The sequence below is a fragment of the Podarcis gaigeae genome (assembly GCF_964106915.1).
Source record: "Podarcis gaigeae genome assembly, chromosome: 11".
NCBI lineage: Eukaryota > Metazoa > Chordata > Lepidosauria > Squamata > Lacertidae > Podarcis > Podarcis gaigeae.
This window is the reverse complement of record NC_139687.1, coordinates 52663598-52688769: the sequence shown is the minus strand read 5'-3', so window position 1 is coordinate 52688769 and position 25172 is coordinate 52663598. Positions and strand designations below refer to the sequence as shown.

Genomic DNA, 25172 nt, shown 5'->3' with positions numbered 1-25172 from the left:
ACCCAGTTAACCCTTTACAGGTTTGGGTTCCACCAAAGTTACCTAGTCATGACAGTGGCCTGTTCCCCCAACCGCAACATGTGCTCTCTGCTAGGGAGAACACACTTTGTGATTCAGGTAGAGCTTAATTTGAGCCACAGTTTACTGAGCAATTGTGTGAATGGCTTTAGCCCGTGGGTAGGTAAACTAAGGCCCAGGGCCGCATCCGGCCCAATCGCCTTCTAAATCCGGCCGCTGGACAGTCCGGGAACCAGCATGTTTTTACATGAGTAGAATGTGTCCTTTTTATTTAAAATGCATCTCTAGGTTATTTGTGGGGCCTGCCTGGTGTTTTTAGAGTAGAAAGTGTGCTTTTATTTAAAATGCATCTCTGGGTTATTTGTGGGGCATAGGAATTCATTCATATATATATTTCACAATATAGCCTGCCCCCTCTAAGGTCTGAGGGACAGTGGTCCAGCCCTCTGCTTAAAAAGTTTGCTGACCCCTCTTTAGCCGCTAAGATCTTCATTCCAGGCCCATCACTGGTGATGTTATCAGCTCTGAACATTGAGCCAGGGTCAGCGGCAGAGCATATGACCACCCTTCCCAGGGCGGGCACGCTCCCGAGGGGCTTGGGGCTCGGATGGTGCCATCCCAGGTGTGGGATAGCCGCTCAGGTGCACTATTTCTGGGTTAGTTACAGATAGGTAGCCGTGTTGGTCTGCCATAGTCAAAACAAAAAAAAATTCCTTCCAGTAGCACCTTAAAGACCAACTAAGTCAGTTCTTGGTATGAGCTTTCGGGTGCATGCACACTTCTTCAGATACACTCCATGCATGCACATGAAAGCTCATACCAAGAACTGACTTAGTTGGTCTTTAAGGTGCTACTGGAAGGAATTTTTTTTATTTCTGGGTTAGTGGAGTCTGTAACCTGAAGCGTATGTAACCCGAGGTACCACTGTATATGGTTGGTATCATGTAATCTGACATACGAGCAACTAACACAAGCATTGCACAACCAAAAGTGGGCTGAGAAACCTTCTGAGTTAAAATAGCAACCCAAGTAACATAAAGGAGCCCAAATTTATATGGAAACAACTCTGTGCTGTACAGTATCCATTCTTACTAAGGTGGAAATGGTCAGTTATGTAAGCAGTTGTGCTTTGTGGATATTCCCATAGGAGAATTGAAGTAGTTTATTTGACTGCTTGGACTTGAAATAAATTGTTTATTTTGATCCTTTGAGATTTGACATCTCAAGAATCTGCAGTTCGCTGCTTTCACAGGGAAGTGTTGGTGTTCCACCCCTTGCAGAACTAGGGCTTTCATTGACTCTGGTGGATCTGAACTACTAGATAAAACCATTCATTTAATCCTGTTTTATAGGATTGCATTTACGTTAGGTTTTTATAGGATTGTTGCTACTCTCTGGAAATGATAGTGCTTCAAGAGTGTTTTATAAGTTTGCTCTTCGGCTTATGGTGTGCATTTTAAAGCTATTTTTGAACATTTGCATTTTCATATAAGCATTATCTGCCTACAATTTTCTTTACAACCCTGGCTACTAAACCCACATTTAAAATAACCATTTCCAGAATTGAAATGCGCAGTCTGTTCAGCCATAAGGGCACTTTGTATCATCCTGCATAGAGCACAGCTGAGATTGTATCACACTACAAAATCTTAGGCAACACATATACACAAACCAGAGTTTTATAATGAGCAAATAAATTACGTGTATGCCAAAGCTTATATTTATTTATGAACTAATCAACTTCCTACTGATAAAACTGGGTATGTTTGCATAGTATTCACTGACACCTGCTATTAATTGGCTTTGAAGGAGCAGTAGAATTGTGACACGATTTTGTGCAGTCATTGGTAGGTGTCAATTGACCCCCAATTTAACTTGTAATCCTGACTGACCCTCCACTTTCCCTGATGTTATTATCTATCCAAGGTGGTGGAAACAGCATCGTTTTTATCACAGCAACTGATGCAAATATTTTGCTATTAAACATTAAAATTACTGTTTTGTTATCACTGAAATACACATGGTTTTAATGATTGACTGCATTCTAGCAGGATCCAGAACAAACTTGTCTGAAGTGCTGTTTGGTTCTTTCATTAGTTTCACATTTAGAAACAGACACTATAAACTTAAACAGAAAGGCAGTCTGTCTCTTCATAGCGAGGAAGGCTAGCCAGGGTGGATCTACACACAGGAGGAAAAACAGTATAAATAAGTCAGAAATTAAATCGTTACAACAAAAGAAAAGAGAACACTATGGAATATCGGAAATATTTTTTTGCTCTCCAGCACCATCTGGTGCTGAAAGTTTATAATGCATTCAAAACGTTTTTTTGACTAATGTAGCTGAGTCCCAGTTGTCCTGTGTGTGCCTGCTAAGATCTGATGGGCATCTTTAAGGCCCCTCCAGCTCTTCCTCCTTGTGTTTCTTCATTTTGAAACCAGATGTTGACTGGATGACCTTTCAAACAAAGGAGTAGCCTCTGTAAAGTAGGGCACATTGTCACCACATTACAACCTGTAAAAGAAAGGCTTTTATGACCAAATAATCATCTGTATGAACATAGCCCACCACATGAAAAGTAAAAACAGACCAGAACCTGGCATGAACATCTCATGGTTGTTTAGTTTTATATACAGAAAAGTACTTTATCTCCCTTTTTTGCATGGAGGGGCAGTCAATGATCTATTTCAACTCTCTGGTCTAATTGCCTCTGGTCTCTTTTTGGGGAATCCTGCAATTTGTTTAAGTTTTTACTCTGCTAACTATATATTGGAGTTCTGCTCTGGATCAATATTGAATAGAATTCCCACGATCGTGAGCCCCAAACCGGAGTCTGAAGTGGCACCACCCTGACCCTTCAGCTGGCTTTAGCATGTTTGTATGATTTAGTTTTTTAAAAAGTACTTCTATTTTGATAAAAGTGCCAAAGGTGGCAGCACAAAATGGCGGCCATGGGCAACAAACAAACAAAATGGCAACAGTACTCTGTACCAGTGAGTACTGTCAAATAAATGTGCGTATATACGTGTGTGTGTGTGTGTGTGTGTGTGTGTGTGTGTGTGTGTGTGTGTGCAGGTGAGTATTGTGTGTAATTTGATGTATAAAACCTCATCTACGGAAATAAAATCAGCTTTAACGTTTTTGTTTTACAGAGCATCAAAGTGAGCTGGCTACCACCGCCTCCTGGCACACAAAATGGATTTATCACTGGCTACAAAATACGACACAGGAAGACAGCCCGCAGGGGTGAGATAGAAACATTGGAGCCAAACAACCTCTGGTACCTGTTCACAGGTCAGTGTTTACACGGTTGCGGCCTTACAGTGTTGTTGATGTAGGAAATGTTTTGGGAATAAAACACACTTTCCATTCGAATGGGATGTCATTCCCCTTGCATTTAGCTGACGCTTATTGGACTGTACAGCAACAACCCTCATACATTTTTACTTTGTTTCCTCCTTAATGGCTTTATCCTATGTGTGTGCCTCTCCATTTTCCTCCGCTTAATGAGATTGAAACACAATTCCCCATTCTGCCTAGCAGTTTCTATCCTAAATTAGTTTCCATGAATGCCAACTCAAATATGAAACCAAAAGCTGTCATGCTGCTACCGGGGTATTTCTTTATTCTTCATAAACAAACCAAAATGTCTATTTTTTTATGACAGGTTGGATATGCAAGGATTCTCTCTTGGATTTTTACAGTGGTGCAACGTCTCTCTGGCCCATTTTACATGAATTGCTAAGTCAAACCATGGCTTAGCACAAATAAGTAAGCATGTGGGCTCCCAGACAGGAGATTTTAGGGACTTTGCTTCTCCTTGATCTTTCTTCTGCTGCTGCACCATGCTGAGTTATGATACGATATGATGCGATAATCTTTATTGTCATTGCCCCATACAGAACAACGAAATTGAAAAAATCTACATCAGACATTGAAAAACCAACAAGCCTGCTATCCCAGCTATCCCAGCCTGGTTAACCCCCTAAAAACTTTGATACCCCGCAATTAAATACAATATACTCCCATAGAGACTACCTTACACTGCGTTTAAAACCAAAATTGCATTTGGATAAAAACTGTTTCTCAGATGGCTAGTCCTAGTCTTTATAACCCTGTGCCTTCTTCCAGAAGGCAGAAGGTGAAAGAGATCATTTCCGGGGTGTGCACTATCCTGCACTATCTCTGCAGCTTTCTTATGACACCTGGAAGCATAGACTTGATCCAAGGTGGGAAGAGTGCACCCAATTATTCTCTCTGCAGTCTTTACAACCCTGGACAGCTTTGTTTTTCCCCTGACTGTGCAGCTCCCAAACCACACACAGAGACCATAAGTTAATACACTCTCAACAGTACAATGGTAAAATGCCATCAACGGATCAACGGGTCCTTTGAGATATTATTTTTCCAGAGTATTCTCAGAAAATATAACCTCTGCTGTGTTCTCTTCATCAGGTCTTTACTGTTTTCAACTGTTTTCAATGTTCAACCATGGTTGGGCGTTGTCTGTCATCTGAACCCATGCTCATTGTTTAGCTATATCCAGAAAATGAAGTGACATAGTGCAGCAATTGTGAATGGCAACTATGCAGTTTTAGAAGATAAAATAAATAGGTGGACTCTTGTTTCTCTGGTCCTTGTTTTGGCTCTGTTCCTGTTAAACCACCTGAGTTTGCTATTAGAGGGGATCTTGGTACTGTTAATGGCACTACAAGACAGGGAGGGATAGAGGAAGCGGAAAAAAAGCGCCTTGTTTGGTTGTTGTTTTGATAATTCATCCGAAAGGTCAACTCTGCCACTTCTGCAATAGGACTCTGGTAGTTTCTCCTCCACTCATGGGAAGTTCTCCTTCAGCTTCCACATCTAGAAGATGTTGGGGGCCATATGATCCCGTCCCAAGCTCCTTACCAAGACATGATACAAATTAGAACAGAATTAGAAAGGTCCAGGAATAAAAAAGAAAGAAAAACGGCCCTTCATTTTCTAAAGAATAATTCCATGTGTGATTGTTGGAAGAAAACATGTTTTTATTCCTTTTGGAAAGCTGTAAAGTAGGCGATAATCAGGTATGAAGTAGAACAAATGTACCTTCTAAACATTGTTTAGAAAAGAACATTCTGCTGAGAAGCTCCTTGTGCAGAGCTGGTGTGTTGCGTAACGATGCACCAATGAAATTTCCTTCTTCTGCATAACTCTCAGTGATATTTAAGAGCTGTCAGTGTGGTTGTTATGAGATTGATTTTATTTTGATTAGTTTGGATAGAGGTAGCCTGTGTATGGAACAGAAGGCTAAAATTACAGCCATATAAAGATATAGGAGCAGCTTGCACCAAAAGCCTATGGGGGAGCACATTATCTGATGATATGCCTAAGACTTCTAGTGCGCTGGCAAAATCAGCCCTCCAATTTCTTGCAAGCGTTCTTCCCCTGCAACAGACACTTCTATTTTTCCATCTCAGAGCGCATGATAATTTCTTTAGAGCCGGGATAAGGAACCTGTGATCCTCCAGCTGCTTCTGAATTGCAATTCCCATCATCCCTGACTATTGACCACGCTGACTGGGGTTGATGGGACTTGAAGTCCAACAACAACTGGAGGGCGACAGTGAGGTGGCCAAGGATGATGTGCACCTTTGACTTTCCAGGAAAAATTTCACCAGCACTCAGTCCCCTTTCTGGCTGCCCATGCTTCCTGTTCTGGAAAGGTGGCTTATACTGAATCAGACTGTTGGTCCATCTAGCTCAGTTTGTCTACACTGACTGGCAGCAGCTCCCCAGGGTTTCAGGAAGCAGTTTCCAAGCTCTAGCGGGAGATGCTGGGGCCTTCTCCAAATAAGGCAAAGGCTGTACCAATGACCTATAGACCTTCTCTACATAGGAGGAGGTCTTCCCCTGGGCTATAATTGGATCCTGAGAGCTATAGTGAGAGAACGGTGCTGAGAGTTGTTAGAAGACACCTATTCTGGTTACACAGCTACCATACCCAGAGTTCCCTGAGAGGAGGGATTGATTGTCAAACCACTCTGGGAATTGTAGATGTGTAAGGGCACCCTTAGCAAACTATGCTTCCCATAATTCTTTGGGTGAAGTGGTACATTAGTAATTTTTATATATGGTGTTTATGTGGCTCTTCACTTCAATGGGTCTACTCTGAGCAGGTCTAGCATTGGATACAATTCTGGGACGCGGGTAGCACTGTGGTCTAAGCCACTGAGCCTCTTGGGCTTGCCGATCGGAAGGTTGGAGGTTTGAATCTGCCCGACGAGGTGAGTTCCCGTTGCTCTGTCCCAGCTCCTGCCAACCTAGCAGTTCGAAAGCAGGCCAGTGCAAGTAGATAAATAGGTACGGCTGTGGCAGGAAGGTAAACGGTGTTTCCGTGCGCTCTGGTTTCCATCACGGTGTTCTGTTGTGCCAGAGGCGGTTTAGTCCTACTGGCCACATGACCCGGAAATCTGTCTGTGGACAAATGCTGGCTCCCTCAGGCTGAAAGCAAGATGAGTGCCGCAACCCCATAGTCACCTTTGATTGGACTTAACCGTCCAGGGGTCCTTTACCTTTCTTACCTTTACAACCCGTTTCTCTTTTATTGTTTCTTTGGAAGCTCAAAGTTTTTTAAAAAAATTGCTGTCCTGCAGTTTTGTATTTATTGGCCCAATTTTATTTCTGTTCTCAGTTTTCTGTTTCCTGATATTTTTTTTTTATATAATAATTTTTATTAAGGTTTTCCAAATTAAAACAAATCAAAACAAATTAAATCCAATCTATAAACTTTTTGCCAATAACTAGGACTTCCCCTCCCTACCCCCTCTTGTGTTCCAAATCTTCCAAATAAGCAATTAAATTCAACAAATTCTTATCCCCGAATTACACTCATCATCAATAACCCAATTTGTCCAAATTTCCATCCCCTAAGATCGATCTATACCCTTCCACGAGTTTCCCCCTTTCAAACATAGTACAGATGGAAATAAGATAAATATGAATAGTGATTTTACAGCCTTTGGATTCCAACTTTCCCTCCCCTCTTTCCCCTTTGCGTTTCACCTATCCCTCTACTTCTAATATCTTCCTGGAGTTCCCACATTACACTATGTCCCTCAGGTTCTTTGCCAGTCTTTGATTTCGGATGTCCAATCGTAGAAGGAGTCTATCAAAAAAGGGGCCCATTTCTTCTATCCAGGTTTTTATATCCAGGAGTAAAAACTCCAATTTTGTATCCATAAGCTTGTCAAACCTGAATATCCCAAATGCTCCCCCAGGTCTGTCCAGTTCTTGTTATTTCCTTGTTCTTGTCAATCATTCTCCTCCTTTTTATTTCTCTGTTCTCCCACAGAAATGTTCTTTTTCCAAAAGTTTCTAGTGTCTCTGTAGAGGCTTGTTATTCATGGAGCAAAGCATTGCATCATGTTCCTTTCATTTTCCAACAAATAGTTCCATTGTTTCCTGTAGTGTGTAGACCTCTGTAGACAAAATAATGTTCCATTCCTGCAGTTTCCCAGGAGATTAAAAGTTCCATTCAACTGTTCAAGTTTCCTGTCAAAAACACATGCAATATCCCTCGGCTCCTCTAGGTGGATTACAGTAGCAAAGTTCCCTTCCAGAATCACATCCACCAGTCCAAGTAGCTTGTTAACCGATATTTAAAACAGTTTATATTCAATTTATAACAAATATAACCGGCAAAGTCCTCATAACAAAATCTCTATTTTAATCTTCCTTTTTGACAGCTCTTTGACAGCTGTCAAAACCTCCATCGCTTTTCTCCAGGCAGTTTCACAATTCGCTCCAGGGATTCCGGGGGGGATTGCTTTTTTTTAAAACAATTCCACTTTTCTCCTCCAGCTCAATCTTATAATTTTCCCTCGCGAAGTTGCTGATTCGGCAAGATAAGGTTACACTCGATCTTAGTTGTCCAGTCCTTTGTTTTGGCTCTTCTACAATTTAGGGGTGGGCTGACTTCCTTTTTTCCGCCTCCCCCGTTCGCTCCGAATTTTAAAAATTTATCCCTTTTTTTTTTTTAGTCCATATTCCAATTACTCACGGGTTCTTCTTTAGAGCCGAATTTTCAATAGAAGAAGTCAGCGCTCTCCGTCGGATGGCATGCGGCTGCGCTCGGCAGGGATAGCAGAGAACTCAAAGCACCACGCTTCTCCCCGGCACCCGATCCGTAGCCTTTAAAAAGGCTCCTTCACGAGTCGGGAGAGCGCTAACGGTGCCAGCCGAGTCTCCATGTCCACGGCCTCCTCTGGCCGTGGTTTTTAAGGGTCCCCGCATCGCCGGTGCGGTAGGACCCAGCCCCTGCCAAGCCGGCTCCCTCCGGAGCTCGGAGGGAGTCCGCCATTCGGCGATGGCGCCGACCCAGAAGTCCTGTTTCCTGATATTTTATGATGCATTGCAATTTGGTTCTTTCCATTTTTGGCCATACATCACTTTAGAAATAAATATTGAAAGGTGAAATAAAAATCTTGTAAATAAACCAAAGGTGCAAGGTATCTGTTGCAATTTGTCAGCCTGCATATAAAGTGAGCTGTTCGAGAACTTTCAAGGAAGGCTGTAGAAATTCATTTTTAAGTAGGCCAAATGGAAAGGAAGCAAACACATCTTTCATTGCTGCTGTTTAGCTGCGTATTACAGGATTTCCAAAGGAGCTGGAAATCATGCAGCTTTTAAAGAGATGATTTAAATATCCAAGCAGCAAGACTTTATGTCTCCTTAAAAGCTTCTGCTGGTGAAGGCAGGTGTTTCTGCCCACTAATGAGAACAGCTGCAATAGCAAAGAAATTCAGAGCTACAACAAGGACTCTAAATCAAGACGATTGATTTTATTGTAAGATTTGCCATCGGCTAAAATTTAAAAGTGTTGTTTTTAATTTTGAACATTCTTCCCCAGAGGAACTTTGCAATTAAATGTGACTGTTTATCTTTATGCTTCATGGTCAGTATGAGATACACAAAATGATAAAAAAGCATATATTGCTGTCGCAGGGAACAAAGGCGCAGCGCACAGTTAGCACGAGCATGATGCTTCTCTAATAGAGCCTAGCCATAGAGCGGAAGGCATTAGCTGTGCCAGGATTCACACTGGTTCAGATTCATTCACACTTCTGTCAGCCTCAGCTCCCTCACATGGGGACGCGGGTGGCCTCTTGGGCTTGCCGATCAGAAGGTCGGCGGTTCAAATCCCCACAATGGGGTGAGCTCCCATTGCTTGGTCCCAGTTCCTGCCAACCTAGCAGTTCGAAAGCACACCAGGGCAAGTAGATAAATAGGTACCACTGTGGTGGGAAGGTAAATGGTGTTTCTGTGCACTCTGGTTTTCAGTCACAGTGTTCCGTTGCACCAGAAGCGGTTCAGTCCTGCTGGCCACACGACCTGGAAAGCTGTCTGTGGAAAAACGCTGGCTCCCTTGGCCTGAAAGCGAGTCGCCTTTGACTTTACCTTTACCTTACCTCACATGGTTGTTGTAGGGATTAATTACAGAGGGAGAGAACCAGTGGCATGCGGTCAGTTGCCTAGGGGAATTAAGTTTGTCTCCTAAATGTTCCCCTGGTGCCTCCTTCCCAAAGTCCAGGAAGCTTTTGCTCGGCTTAGGGAGAGAGGCACGATGCTCTGATGGGTCAAAGAGTCCTTTGACCACCTTCCAAAAGCACATCCAGCTTGAGGAAGGATACAGTAAGGCTCCAAGATCCTGTCCCAAAGCCCAGGAAGCTTCTGTGTGGCTCAGGAAGGGAGGTGCAATGCTTACAACTCATGACATCAGCCCTCCACCAATCGCCCTCGCAATCTGGTGCCTGTGACCCCAACGGCTCTCCTACGGAAAATTTCACCACACACCACTGGAGAGAACTGTGTACACCACCTTGAATTCCTTGGTGGGCTGTAAATGAAACAAATAATCAAAGCTCCTTTTGGGTGTGCATGGCCTTTGTAGATTGTGGCTCATCAAATCCTGCTAATATTAACTGAACTTTTTGTATGTCTTGATTTGTATCATACGCAGGTCTTGACAAAGGCAGCCAGTACAGTTTCCAAGTTGCAGCTATGACAGTCAATGGGACAGGACCCTCCTCCGACTGGTATACTGCAGAAACACCAGAGAGCGATCTTGATGGTAATTGTATTTTTTTCACAGCCATTATAACTGCCTTTTTGCTCATTCTGATGGTTGCATTGCCCTTCAGCTAAGGTTCATAGAATCATAGAGTTGGAAGAGACCACAAGGGCCATCGAGTCCAAACCCCTGCCAAGCAGGAAACACCATCAGAGCACTCCTGACATATGGTTGTCAAGCCTCTGCTTAAAGACCTCCAAAGAAGGAGACTCCACCACACTCCTTGGCAGCAAATTCCACTGTCAAACAGCTCTTACTGTCAGGAAGTTCTTCCTAATGTTTAGGTGGAATCTTCTTTCTTGTAGTTTGGATCCATTGCTCCGTGTCCGCTTCTCTGGAGCAGCAGAAAACAACCTTTCTCCCTCCTCTATGTGACATCCTTTTATATATTTGAACATGGCTATCATATCACCCCTTAACCTCCTCTTCTCCAGGCTAAACATGCCCAGCTCCCTTAGCCGTTCCTCATAAGGCATCGTTTCCAGGCCTTTGACCATTTTGGTTGCCCTCCTCTGGACACATTCTAGTTTGTCAGTGTCCTTCTTGAACTGTGGTGCCCAGAACTGGACACAGTACTCCAGGTGAGGTCTGACCAGAGCACAATACAGTGGCACTATTACAGTGGTGCCCCGCAAGACGAACGCCTCCAAGACAAAAACCCACTAGACGAAAGGCGCTTCGCAAAACGAATTTCCCTATGGGGTTGCTTCACCAGATGAAAAAATCTTGCGTCCCCCGGCGGGGTTTTTTTTGCTTTTTTCGCCCTTTTCCTAAGCCGCTAAGCTGCTTATCAGCTGTTCCGCTGATAAGCCGCTTAACAGCTGATCGCTGGAAGCCGCTTGACAGCTCTAGCACTAATCCGCTAAGCTGTCAATGGGCTTGCTTCGCAAGACGGAAAAACCGCTAGACGAAGAGAATCGCGGAACGAATTCTTTTCGTCTAGCGAGGCACCACTGTACTTCCCTTGATCTAGATGCTATACTCCTATTGATGCAGCCCAGAATTGCATTGGCTTTTTTAGCTGCCGCGTCACACTGTTGGCTCATGTCAAGTTTCTGATCAACCAAGACTCCTAGATCCTTTTCACATGTACTGCTCTCAAGCCAGGTGTCACCCATCTTGTATTTGTGCCTCTCATTTTTTTTTGCGGTGGAGGTCAGGAGCATTCAGCTTCCAGACCCATTGGAGCTGTTGTCTGAGTGCTTTCTCTCAGCAGAAGGTTTTTACTGGCTGCATGCTGTTAAAATTCTCCCTGTGTATGGACAAGTGAAGCAGAAGTGAGAAAAGAAAGGCAGCTTCATTTCTCTCCCACTACGCTCCTTGCACCTGTGTTTAATTTTAACTTCTTTCCCAGCTGTTGCTGTTGCAACTTTTGCCAAAATTGTAATATTGGGTGGTTACTGAAAGCCAGGTTTGTTTTTAACCGTATTGCTTATTCTTCCGTGATACAGTTCCTCTGGGGGGTTATCAAAAGAACTGATCTATTTGTGGCAGGCCCAATGGTCTATCTGCTATCAAAATAATATGCAGAAGTTCTCTGCGACCTTGGTCTTCCCTTGCTCTGAAACACTTGAGCAGCCAGTTCTGGGCACTTGGATCCGGGATTTCCATTGCCCCTGAAAAATTTATACGAATGCCATGATGGTGATGACCATTCCTCATTGGATCTGTAGCCTTCTAGTCCCCAACTCCTATCACTCCCAGCCAGCATGGCCAAGGGCCTGGGATGATGGAAGCTGCACCCCAACACTTGGGAAGGCCACAGTATCCCTGCCCCTCTGGTACAGTTTTCAAATATGGATGTTTCATTCAGCTGTCATAGCTGATTGGTCAATGATAGAGCCATTCATGGCCCCATATGCAGCAGACATTTAAAAGGGTATCATGCCACTTTCAATAAACATGCCTCTCCCCAAGGAATCCTGGGTCGGAGCGAAACAATATAAACGTAAAGCTTTTGCAGATGACCTAGTCTTGACTTTGCAGGAGCCAGAATCTAGTACAAAAAGAGTATTACAACTGATTCAAGACTTTGGTTGGGTGGCGGGATTCAAACTAAATAAACAGAAAACCAAGGTGTTGGGGAAAAACTTGACAGATACAGAGTCAGAACGGTTTCAGAGAGAAACAGAACTAACTGTGGTTAAAAAAGTAAAGTACCTAGGGGTAAACATAACAGCAAAAAATCTGAGTCTATTTAAGGATAATTATGAAAAATGTTGGTCTGAAATCAAGAGAGACTTGGACAGTTGGTCAAAACTGAAGCTTTCTTTGTTAGGCCGAATTGCTGCTATTAAGATGAATGTATTGCCAAAGATGTTGTTTTTGTTTCAAACATTGCAAATTGTGGACAAGACGGAGTGTTTCCGGAAGTGGCAGAGAGATATTTCTAAATTTGTCTGGCAGGGCAAAAAGCCCAGAATTAAGTTTAAGATATTAACTGATGCGAAAGAAAGAGGGGGCTTCGCCGTGCCAGACTTAAAACTGTACTATGAAGCCGCAGCTTTCTGCTGGCTAAAAGACTGGCTACTTCTTGAAGACACTGATGTGTTGGACTTGGAAGGTTTTAACAATGCTTTTGGCTGGCATGCATATTTATGGTATGATAAAGTTAAGATCAATAAGGCCTTTAAGAACCATATTGTCAGGAAAGCAGTATTTAATGTCTGGACAAAATACAAAGACTTATTGGAAAACAAAACCCTGAGGTGGCTGTCCCCTCTGGAAGCCAAGGCCCGAAAAAGACCCAATATGGAGGCCAAATGGCCAAAATATTGGGAAATATTAGAAAAAGACGGTGACAATTGGAAATTGCAGAGTTTGGAGAAAATGGAGGGTAAAGTGCGAGACTGGTTACATTACGCCCAGATTAAAGAAGTTTTTAAAAATGACAAAAAACTAGGGTTCCAGGTGGAGAAATCGAAGTTGGAGACAGAACTGTTAGAACCAAAGACTAAGGTACTATCAAGAATGTATAACTTGCTGTTAAAATGGAATACACAAGACGAACTGGTTAAATCTGCTATGATAAAATGGGCACAGGATATTGGGCATAACATCATGTTTGAGGACTGGGAAAGGTTGTGGACCACTGGGCTGAACTTCACTGCATGTAATGCTTTGAAGGAAAATGTAATGAAAATGATATATAGATGGTACATGACCCCAGTTAAACTTGCCAAAATATACCATTCGTCTGATAATAAATGTTGGAAATGTAAGGAAAATGAAGGAACATTCTTTCACCTCTGGTGGACCTGCCCTAAAGTGAAGGCCTTCTGGGAAATGATATATAATGAGCTGAAAAAGGTATTTAAGTATACCTTCACCAAGAAACCAGAGGCCTTCCTCTTGGGTATTGTCGGCCAGAGGGTGTTAAAGAAGGACCGAACATTTTTTATGTATGCAACAACAGCAGCAAGGATACTCATTGCCAAGAATTGGAAGACTCAAGATCTACCCACACTGGAAGAATGGCAGATGCAGCTGATAGACTATATGCAACTGGCAGAGATGACCGGCAGAATCCGAGACCTGGGAGAAGAAAGGATGGAAGAAGATTGGAAGAAATTTAAAACTTATTTACAAAAATATTGTAATTTGATTGAATGTTAAGAAGGATGCTTGATCATAAATAATTGGCCACCACTAAACTAGATTGAAATTAGATGATAAGTGAGATTAAGGAAAAGACAAATCCTTTGGGAGAACTATCAGATTATATTTAAACGAGTGGATATAAGATTGCAAACAAGATGATAATTTGCTTGAAAAAAACTTTTTAACAATGTAAGTGGGAGCAGGAGACGTGAGGAAGTCCAAACAAGTTATGAAATTTTGTGTATGATATAAGCAATGTTGTTTGTTATTTATGCTTTTCTTTTATAAAAACTCTTAATAAATATTTTTTTTAAAAAGGAATCCTGGGAAACCTAGTTTGTCAAGGGTGCTGAGAGTTGTTTTAGGATACCCCAATTCCCCTCACAAAGCTGCAATAATTGGTTTAACCCTCAATCCCTCTTCCCAATGAATTCAGTTGATCTGTGAGGGAACTGGGGTTTCCTAAGTACTCTCAGCACTACTTTACAAAGTAGAGTTCCCAGGATTCTTTGGAGGAAGCCACAATTGTTTATGATACTCCTTTAAATGTATTGCTCAGATGGGAGCCATGTAGGGATATGAGATCCTTTCCCTCAGGCTGGTGTGTTTTTTTGGGGGGGATGGGGGTTGGAATTGGGATTTTGCAATTGAAACTCCAATAACCTGTTTCCTGCTTGGAAACTCCAATAACCTGTTTCCTGCTTGGCAGGGGGTTGGACTCGATGGCCCTTGTGGTCTCTTCCAACTCTATGATTCTATGATTCTATGAACCATCTCACTGCTGAGAACAGCACCCTGCTCCATACTTGGTTTTAAACCTGTTTCCGTTTGTTCACACTGCAGAAGCAAGCACAAGAGCACAAAAACATTTAGAGCCAAGCCTGTACCTTGAATCACCGACCCAGTTCTGTACCCCAGCGCAGACCCAGTCTAAGTTGCTTCAGAACACACACACACACACACAGTCTGGCTTTTTAAACAACCATCACCTTTCAGCTTCATGTTTTGCGCTCTAGCTACCTCTTGGGATGGCTCCTTTGGCGAGATCTGCAAGGTTAGAGACATGCAAGGATCAGCTAAATTGCTTTGGTGCTGCTGTGCGGATGGTTAACTGCAATTCCCTCTCTGCTCTTTTGCTGTAGAAGTTCCTTCACCGGATGTTTTGCATCTGCAGTAACACACACACACACACACACACACACACAAAATGAAGAGTGTCTTGAAGAAACTCCCTTAACTCCCTATGGATTGCCCATTTAATTAGTGTGTTTTGTTAAAGCGATTAGAAATCCAAACACTGCTGCTGATCCAAGGTTCCCTGGAAAGCCAGAATAGTCTTTCTGACAGCTGGGAGCATTTAAAATATTTATTTTGAGCATAAAGCATTATGCTTTTTTCTCTGAGGGGGGTGGAAACCACTGGATGCTCAATTTCCCCCAAAACATCCGACTCAAACAGTTTAAGTAATGATGTTGGGGATCCTGGATCAGTCTTGTATAGGAATATTCTGGAGGAATATATTTATGTGTATTCTGGGGGTGCTGTTTAACTTCCTTTCAAGACAAGAGCAGATCTCCTCCATTTCTGCACTAGGTTCACCCTCCATTCAGTTCTTACCTAGAAGAATTCCTGGAATTAATTCTAGAACTGGATAATGCCCAGTTTGCTCCAATTTTCCAATTCATTTGCATTCATCTTCCCCTCTATATTACCATTGCGTCTGTGTGCATTGATGAAACACTGGACTCTTAATGCAACTGTATGTACGATTGCACATGACACAGTGTTTTATACTGATGAACCTGTGCTCTCCTGAGCACTGATAACCACGTAGGAAGCTGCCTTTGGCTGAATCAGACCATTGGTACATCTTCTTCAATATTGTCTACAATGACTGGCAATGGCTCTTTGGGGTTTCAGATACAGATCTCTCCTCGACATACATGGAGATGGAACCTGGGTCCTGGAACTGTTAAGAACTGGAAGCAGTGGCACCCTGTGCTGTCTATATACAAAATTGGTGCAAAAACAGTGGTACCAAATAATGTGGTATTTCAAAATCTAGAATAAATTTGAAGGAGGGAAACTTTAGAAGCAATTTTTTTCCCTCTTGAAGGATTGAGGCATATGATCTCCCTACTCATAGTTGGACACACACACACACACACACACACACACACACACAAACATATTCCTTTCAGGTTGGATCATTGTCACACTGACTGGTAGAATCCTTTGCCCCAGGTTGCTCCTTAGGTGAACTTCTGTCAGTGTAGAAATATCCAGGACAGGAGTAACAAATATGATGCCCTCCATATCTTGCTGGACTCCATCAACCCCAATGGCCAGGTATAATGGGAGCTGGAGTCCAGTAATATTTGGAGGGCACAACATTGGCTGTCCCTGATATAGGAATATGCATAGATACAAATTTCATCTCTGTGTGTCTGGGTAGACCAAATAAAGCCCTCTGCACAGGAAAAAGGCTGAAGCAGGTGATATTGCTGAAATTCAAAGTTCATTTGATCAGAATTCCAATTTACCTCCCTCCTACTTCACAGGTGAATTATGAATCGAACACTACTTCTCTTTAAATTCTTCCTCAGCTTTCAGTGGGGAAAACCAACATCCATGCAGGAAACATCTGCTACCAGTTAACTATCCCATATCCCATCAACTTTTGCATTTAAGCTGTACCTGTGCCCTTCCTATATTTTCATCCTCTCCCTTTATTCACCCCTCGTACACCTACGAGGACACATGCATGTGCTATTCAGTGCCTGGTATAAAGCTGTCCTTGAAGAGCAATGAAGGATTATGAAAAATAGTAAAGTATCCTGAATATTTTGATGTGCCTCATTTTAATCCCTGCCCTTGAAGTGCAACATCCCACCCCTTTATGCCTGCTGCGTTTGAATATGTTCCTAATGATGTCCAGCATTCCAAAACAGCTTGCTTTATTTTAACAGTAAGAAATTGTATTGCATTTCAAATATGTGCTCACAGTGGTCCAGGAGATACTTAATGGTGTCATGTTTGTTTGTTTCTTTGTCTGCTCTTCCTTAAATGAAGCATCATTCAAGAATAGATTGACTTTGAGACTGTGGCGATTGTGAAGCCCTTTCAAATGTTGCTGTGTGCATTATGCTACCTCTAACATTCTCGTAAGACTTTCCAGTGGATCCAGCAGTTCCTCGGAAGAATTTTATTCTGCCCCCAAAATTCACTGCAAAGCCTATAAACTATCAAGGGCACGGACGGCAGAATCAATGACAGCGCCGCTGAAAAGTATTAATCCCATCAGTTTTTTACAGCCTCCCCTCCGCCACCCGTAACCCAACGTTTATAGTGGGAATACTTCACAATCAAAGGAGGCCCTTTTCTCGGAGTTTGCACCAGCATTTTGCATCTGAGTCCTTTTACTTCTTCCATATGGCTAAAATATGACAGGCCTCCTCATGGGGGGAAAAGATTGCAACTTGTTTCTTCCGCTCTCAAAGGGACAAGCTGCTTTCCTGCTCTTCTGAGGAGACTTGTGGTATGGTAGCTCCTAGGCAAACCTCCAGCAAAAGGGCTTGCTTTCACCTCCAAAGGGTTTTTAAAACACCCACCCACACCATTAGACTGGATAACCATCTCATTCCTGGCTTGCACGTAATAAAATGCAAACAAATGCATTGTTAATAGAATGCTGTCGGTATATCATTATTTTCCTAGACAGATATCTTACCCCACCCCCAAGTGCTTTAGTATTAATCAGAGGAGGCAGGGTGAGTGAAGGAAAAATGAAAATATGCATGGTTGCGATAATGAATGCCACAAACCTAGACTGTTGCCACGTAATGTTAGAAGCACTGACTTATTTAATACTGCTTAAGTTGCTAGTCAATTGTCTGCTTACTGGCTTTTCTGAGCTCGCTTGCTGTTCACTATTATGAAATGTTTTTCTGTGAGTAATATATGCACACACAGAGAGAGAATGAGAGTGACTTCCACGTACTGTCTTTAATTTACTGAACTTACTAGTTTTGTCCTCTGCCATCTTTCCATAAAGGATAATTCTTGCTTCCCCGCTTGTCTGACTCTTCAAAGAATAATAATTCAATGACAGGAAGGCGAAAGCATAGTTTGGAGATGACTGCATCTGTTGAATGGCACAGTTAGACACCTTGTGCTTGGCGGTGGAAAAAAATCAGTTGTGCATTTAAAGACGATAACCCAGCCTAGATATTTTACAAGCTGTATATTTTAATGACTTGCATGCTACTTCTGCATGTGACAAGGATGTGATACTTTGCTTCTTTCCAGAAACAATGACAGGTCAGCCTAAAGTGTGCTCTTGCCGCCGATCAAATGCAGACGGTGGCACTGCTAACAGCATCTTCCTTTGACTCCTAGAATCTCAGGTTCCTGACCAGCCAAGCTCTCTTCATGTGAGGCCTTTGTCAACCAGCATTGTAATGAGCTGGACGCCGCCACTGAACCCAAACATCGTTGTGCGCGGATACATTATTGGCTACGGAGTGGGGAGCCCATACGCCGAGACGGTGCGAGTGGACAGCAAGCAGCGCTACTATTCCATTGAACACTTGGGTAGGTGGGATTTCCACTCCAGGAAATGCTTAGAAGCTTAGGGAGGGGGCGGAATGTGTTTCTAGGCCTTCTAGTCAACCTATCTATTCCAGGCCATAAATGTAGAGTATCCCCGGGGAATGCTAGGGTTCCCCCCAAAAAAACTGTGGATTAATAATCCTGGATTTGTAGCCTTGTGATGGATATACTACAGTTCCTTTGGTAGAAGCTATGTGCATTAAATGTATTGTGTGGATGCGACCTAGGTCAGAAAGATCCTGCCACCCTTCGAGGCAATGAGTTCTGTTAGCAAATAGATGGCTCCGACCTGGTGGAACGCTCTGTCACAAGAGACTAGGGCCCTGCGGGACTTGACATCTTTCCGCAGGGCCTGCAAGACAGAGCTGTTCCACCAGGCCTTTGGCCAGGGCACAGCCTGACTCCCTCCCTCGGCAATCTTCACGGAGCTCTGGCCCAGTGGTTGCCATTAGTTTGATTTGAGTTAATTTTATAATGAATGATTTTGGTATGTTGTTTGTGCTGTTCTTTTGTACTGTTTTATTGTTGTTAGCTGCCCTGAGCCCGGCTTCGGCTGGGGAGGGCGGAATATAAATAAAATTTATTATTATTATTATTATTATACAGTGATCGCTCGGGTTGCGAACGTGATCCATGCGGGAGGCACGTTCGCTACCCGCAGCATTCACAACCCATGACCCACACATCTGCGCACATGCAGGTCACAATTTGGTGCTTCTGCGCATGCACAAAGCATGATTTAGCGCTTCTGTGCATGTGCAAGCACCAAAACCCAGAAGTAACTGTTCTAGTACTTCCGAGTTTGGCACAGTGTGCAACCCGAAGTGTCTGTAACCCAAGGTATGACTGTATTAACATTCAACTGAATTATTATTATTATTATTTATTAATACCCCAGCCACTCTGGATGGCTTCCAACAGACTATTAAAATACTGTCCTCTTGTTACTTGACTCATTAGATGTCATCCTGTCATCTTTCTTGCCAATACAAATGAGAACCTGGCCCAGAGTAAACCCCATGTCCTCTTTGCATGCATGTGTGTGGTTGTTTTTTTTAATAGCATCCAACGAATGGTTGTGGCAGCCCAGGGCAAAATCGACTTGGGATTAATTGGGATTGCCAGTTAATTAACTTTGAGAATGATGAAGTTGAACGCCTAGCTTATGTGTTTGTTGGAGTGGGGCTGAAGCTCCAGGGTGTGACTTTTAAAACAAATGTCTTGGCTACATGCTGTAGCAGCAGGAGTAGAAAGAAATATGTTTACAATGACTGAGTTCCGGCTTTTTCTCTTGCTCAAGTGTGAACCTCTTTTCAGATTTAGAGTAGGCTCAGTTCTCTATTGAGTTGTATAGACTGCAATCACAGACTCAGTTGGGTGGATTGACAAAAATCAGCTCCCCTTCTTCATCATATCCCAGGATCGGCAGCATCTGAGGTTGGGGGTAGTTCCACCCCCTCAACTGCCTAAAATTGTTGTCTCCTTTTCTCTTATATAATTCAGTAACTCTTATTGCCTGCATCCTTGCACTTAAATTACTGAAGGTCACTAAAATGATTTGTCTTATTACTTCCTGAAATATTCAGTTCTGGTCATTGGGGTATACTGTGAAACTCTGGCAATAGTAAGACTTGCTAAGTAGTAGTTGAATATTTATGATCTACACTTTCATCAAACATATTAAGGCATACGTTATACTTTATAACATAAAGTATAGCCAGTCTATAAAGCATCAATAAAGCATTAGTAGATTCTGGTTGGTTAAAAAAAAATCTCAATTGTTATTTATTAAGATTTATTTATATAATTATATTTAGCAAGAGTCCAAGTACTTGTCTCAGGGGCACAAAAAGTGACCCCTTCACTTGTGGTCTCTTTTGACAACCAGTGATGATGGCATTTGTCGTGGTGATGTCATCTGTGCACTTTCACCTTTAGTCAATCAGCAAACCTGTAGCTGAAAGGAAACTGGGTTTTCTGTCCCCTAGAGGAAGCCACTTTCTGAATTGGACTTCAACAGAGCACATTCATGGAAATCTATCTCCAACTTGGTGCTCAACTGAATGTTAACCTAAACAAGGTGAATTTCAAAACCTGCGTTTGCTAAGATGACAGGAAGCCAGGCATAACTTTCCACCTCCACCAGTTCTGCTTTGCCCTCAGCTGGGCTTAACCTCTGGTTTTGGTGTCTGACTTGGTAGAAATCAACTGACTCTGCATGGGAGGGATCCTTGCACATAGGAAGTATCAAACTTCTACCGTTCCACCATTCTCATCTACAAGTGCATTAAGTGGGATTTAGGTTTACAAGGAAAACCTTTCTCATTTTTCACTTCCAAATATTGTATTTTTAAAGGAATGCATGATTATTTTTCAAGTTCGGATACACTCCCTCATTTTTCCAGCCTTAAATTCAGTTGCACTATTCCTACTATACAACAATTTGTGTGTTTTCTCTCTCTTAAAAGTCTGCACATTTCTCCTAATTCCTGTATTTCCCCAAGCTACACATTTTTTGTGAGTAATTTCCCCTAGTATGATTAAATTTTTTACAATAGTTTGACTAATGCATGTATTTTGGTGCACACTTTTGACTTGCAGAGTTATATCACAAAAAGTAGTAGCAACTGGCCAGATAAACCAGGTGATGGGAGCCAGTGGGTCTCAAACCCTCCCCTGCATGTGAAGACAGGCTCCGGTGGATTAAGCAGATGAGATTGATAGTGGGTCCAATGGTAAAGAAGGTGATTTCAGCAGATGCTGTAGAGGGAAGTGAGAGGCAGGTGTAGCTCATCAACCTGGGAAGGTAGCCCATCTAGGAGAAGGAAGACTCTGATTCTAAACCTCTGCTGCCTTGTGGGATATCTTCAAGAGAAGAAAAGGTTACGGAGCAAACACTACACAAATCCAGAATGGAGTTCCTAAGATGGTTGGATGACGCCTTGTATGTCTCCTTCTGGCAACTCTTGCAGCCGACCTGGTGCCAAATGTATCGCTCTGCTTTCCTTTGGACCACATCACCAAGGCCAAGAAAGGTCCCTTGTTGCCTGGGTAGCCCAGGACCTGGGCAGCGTAGGACACACTGCCTTCAGTGCTGCTAATACAGAGGTTTGACTTCACCCCTGGAAGCCCACTCCATTGTCTCTCGAGACAGGCGGATGCTCTAATAAGTGCAAAGTAGGTAGATTCATATTAAAATGTTAGATTAAAATGTTAACCAATTTCCCCCTCTCTTCCACATCCCTAATTTAGATTCTATTTCTGCTCTTTCTAAAAAGATCATTGGTGTGTCTCCCTGTATGACTTCCGATATTCTTCTAACTTGGCTTGCGGATCAAAGGCAGTGCCCTTGCAGCTGTGACTGTTAGCATCAAGACAGTAACAGGCACGAGAAAGTGGACTGTTTCTTTTTAATCTTCCTCTGTGGAGGCAAGAGTCTGATCTAGCAAACGGCAGATCACAAACTCAGGAGTCCCCACCACCGCTTTCCTGGAAACAGCCTGTGTTTGTCTTGCTCATTAATTTCTTGGCATCCTGAGCGCCACTAACACATTTTCCTAATCAAGTTGCTTTGCTGTGCAGGAAGCTCTCTGAAAAAAACTGATCTAATGATGAGCTTGTTACGTCAACGACAGAGTCCGAAACATAATCGGCATTTTATACGCCATGACTGCAATGCTGGTGGGGTTATTCCAAAGGGTGCCGTTGCTTCATAGAGAAGTTGAAATGCTAATGAGTGCCATGCTGAGTGGATGAAAGTCCCACGCTTGACTTCTGAGCACATTCGTTCCTCCACTGCCAGTGTCTGAACACAATGGCAATCAAACCCTCATACTTCCTCTGTGTCAAAATAGTGTCAGGGGGTGTTTCATTATCCATTATTCATTGTGTGCTTTCTCTGACACGTTGCCTTGATGTCATATCAGGAAAAATGTATTGAAATGCGGTGGAGGGTGGGATGTGCGTGCTAGCTTCAGGGAAACAAAGATCAAATTTTGAGGAAATGACTGCACAGGATCATCTTAATGGCCTGCATAATAGCCTGATTTGCACATCACACTAAGCTAACATTGTTGCTTAGCACGAATACATGGGGACCTGGAGAGGAAATTGTGGCTGCTTGGCTCCTACTTGGCTTTGCTGCTGCGCCAATAGGTTGTGGTTTTGCTTAGGTCATGATTTAGCTTTTTCTAACCCCAAGCTGAAGGTCCGTATAGTTAAAGCTATGGTTTTCCGAGTAGTTATGTATGGAGGTGAGAGCTGGACCATAAAGAAGGCTGATCGCCGAAGAATTGATGCTTTTGAATTCTGGTGCTGGAGGAGACTCTTGAGAGTCCCATGGACAGCAAGAAGAAGAAGAAGAAGAAGAAGAAGAAGAAGAAGAAGAAGAAGAAGAAGAAGAAGAAGAAGAAGAAGAGGAGGAGTTTGGATTTGATATCCCGCTTTATCACTACCCGAAGGAGTCTCAACGCGGCTAACATTCTCCTTTCCCTTCTTCCCCCACAACAAACACTCTGTGAGGTGAGTGGGGCTGAGAGACTTCAGAGAAGTGTGACTAGCCCAAGGTCACCCAGCAGCAGCATGTGGAGGAGCGGAGAAGCGAACCCGGTTCCCCAGATTACGAGACTACTGCTCTTAACCACTACACCACCACAAGATCAAACCTATCTATTCTGAAGGAAATCAGCCCTGAGTGCTCACTGGAAGGACAGATCCTGAAGCTGAGATTCCAAGACTTCAGCCACCTCATGAGAAGAGAAGACTCCCTGGAAAAGACTCTGATGTTGGGAAAGATGGAGGGCACAAGGAGAAGGGGACGACAAAGGACGAGATGGTTGGACAGTGTTCTCGAAGCTACCAGCATGAGTTTGACCAAACTGCGGGAGGCAGTGGAAGACAGGAGTGCCTGGCGTGCTCTGGTCCATGGGGTCACAAAGAGTCGGACACGACTAAACGACTAAACAACAACAACAACAAACCCCAAGCTGCAACCAAGGTTTCTCCTATGGTTTGCTGCTCATAGTTTGGCAAAGCTTGCCCTCCTTGTTCTGGAAGGCAACTAATTGGGAGGCAAACTACCCCTGTAACATGTGTCTGGTTGTGTAAAACTAAATACTTTTCTGGAGAAATGTCCATGTTATCTGGATTTTGAAGTTCAAGTTTTGAAGATGTGAGCAGTGGTATAAGCACTTGCTGTTTTTATCACAGCTTGGTTCTCACATCACATTAAGCCATAGTTTAGCAATTATGGTTTGATAGGAACATGCAGCATGCTGTTTTATGTTGTAAACTGCCCTGAGCTCTTCGGATGAACAGCGGTACATAAATGCAATAAATAATAATGATGATTTTTCTCACATCGCTTCTTGCATATGTTTTACACATCCTCCTGGCCCTAGGCCTAGTCTGCAAAACACTGAGCGTATGCAAAACATTCAGCCTTGGAGGAAAGAAGTCCTTCCTACCTTTCAGGACTAGGGAATTAAGAAGACACGGTTTTCCATTTCACTCTGTCTCCATCACATGCAGCACTGTTTCCATACCACAGCAGTTCATTTTCTGCCAAAAACTATGTTATTCGCCTCACTGTCTACTGCAGTGAAATTATGTAACTTACATAATTACTGTATTTTTCACTCCATAAGACACACTTTTTTCCTCCTAAAAAGTAAGGGGAAATGTCTGTGCGTTTTATGGAGCGAATGTGTGGTCCATCGCTGGCTCCCTTTCCAGCCCCTTGCCCAGGCCTCCATTGTTGAATGTTCTGCAGACAGAGGCCGTTTGTTTCCCCAGTGACATGTGACTGGCTGATTAGATTATCTGTCTGGAAACTGTAGAAACCACTCCCTTTCCTTTCCCAAAGAAGCTGCAGAACTGTGAGTTGAACCCCGTAAAAACAGGATTTTTTTCCCTTTGCAAAGTAAGCTCAACAACTTTGAGATGATCCTCAAAAAAGGGGCTTTTCCCCTTTGCAAAAGAAGCTGCACAACTGTGAGCTGATCCCCCCCCCCCCAAAAAAACGGGGCTTTCCCCCTTTCCTCCTCTAAAAACTAGGTGCGTCTTATGGTCAGGTGCGTCTTATGGAGCGAAAAATACGTTAATTATGCAATTTATGATTTCATTACATTATTCCATCCTATTCATTTCAGTGCAAAGGAAATGAAATGCAAATGAGGGGGGCATGATCAGTTATGTATCACTTGCAAACTGAAAACAAGAACAACAGTGAATGTTGATTTTATTTGCTGGATATGGGACGAAGACATGAACATTGCAAATTTCTGCCCTGATTCTATTTTCATTAGAATTCTCCATCTCTACTCATAACCAATAAACACTTTTCTGTCTGTCTGTCTGTCTGTCTGTCTGCCTGCCTGTCTGCCTGTCTGTTTGTAGTACTTCTGTCCCAAGTTTCCTTGTTCAGCTGAAGGCAGCTAATACAGTGATACCTAAGGTTAAGTACTTAATTCGTTCCGGAGGTCCATTCTTAACCTGAAACTGTACTTAACCTGAAGCACCACTTTAGCTAATGGGGCCTCCTCCTGCTGCTGTTCTTATCCTGAAGCAAAGTTATTAACCTGAAGCACTATTTCTGGGTTAGTGGAGTGTGTAACCTGAAGCGTATGTAACCTGAAGCGTATGTAACCCGAGGTACCACTGTATCAGACATTGTAAAAGGCATTAAAAATTAACTAAAACACAAGAGAACCAAAAGGCTAGCAAACCAGCAAGTAAAATGTGTTGTTGTTCTTAAGGAGGGACAATAAAATGAAATATAAAGTCAAAAGGATTATGTACCAGTTATGTCAATGCCAAGGGTATGGTACAGCC

General features: G+C 42.9%; 1 protein-coding gene across 3 annotated transcripts in view; it reads left to right on the top strand.

Annotated features, from left to right (window-relative positions):
• DCC (DCC netrin 1 receptor) overlaps positions 1-25172 on the top strand; it is a 947660-nt gene that overhangs the window by 793180 nt on the left and 129308 nt on the right. For all 3 annotated transcript variants that reach the window (XM_083702567.1, XM_083702566.1, XM_083702568.1), the window contains exons 13-15: positions 3172-3313; positions 10020-10130; positions 18129-18323. In XM_083702567.1, coding sequence (XP_083558693.1) covers positions 3172-3313; positions 10020-10130; positions 18129-18323 — 448 coding nt within the window. The remainder of the gene's footprint in view (positions 1-3171; positions 3314-10019; positions 10131-18128; positions 18324-25172) is intronic.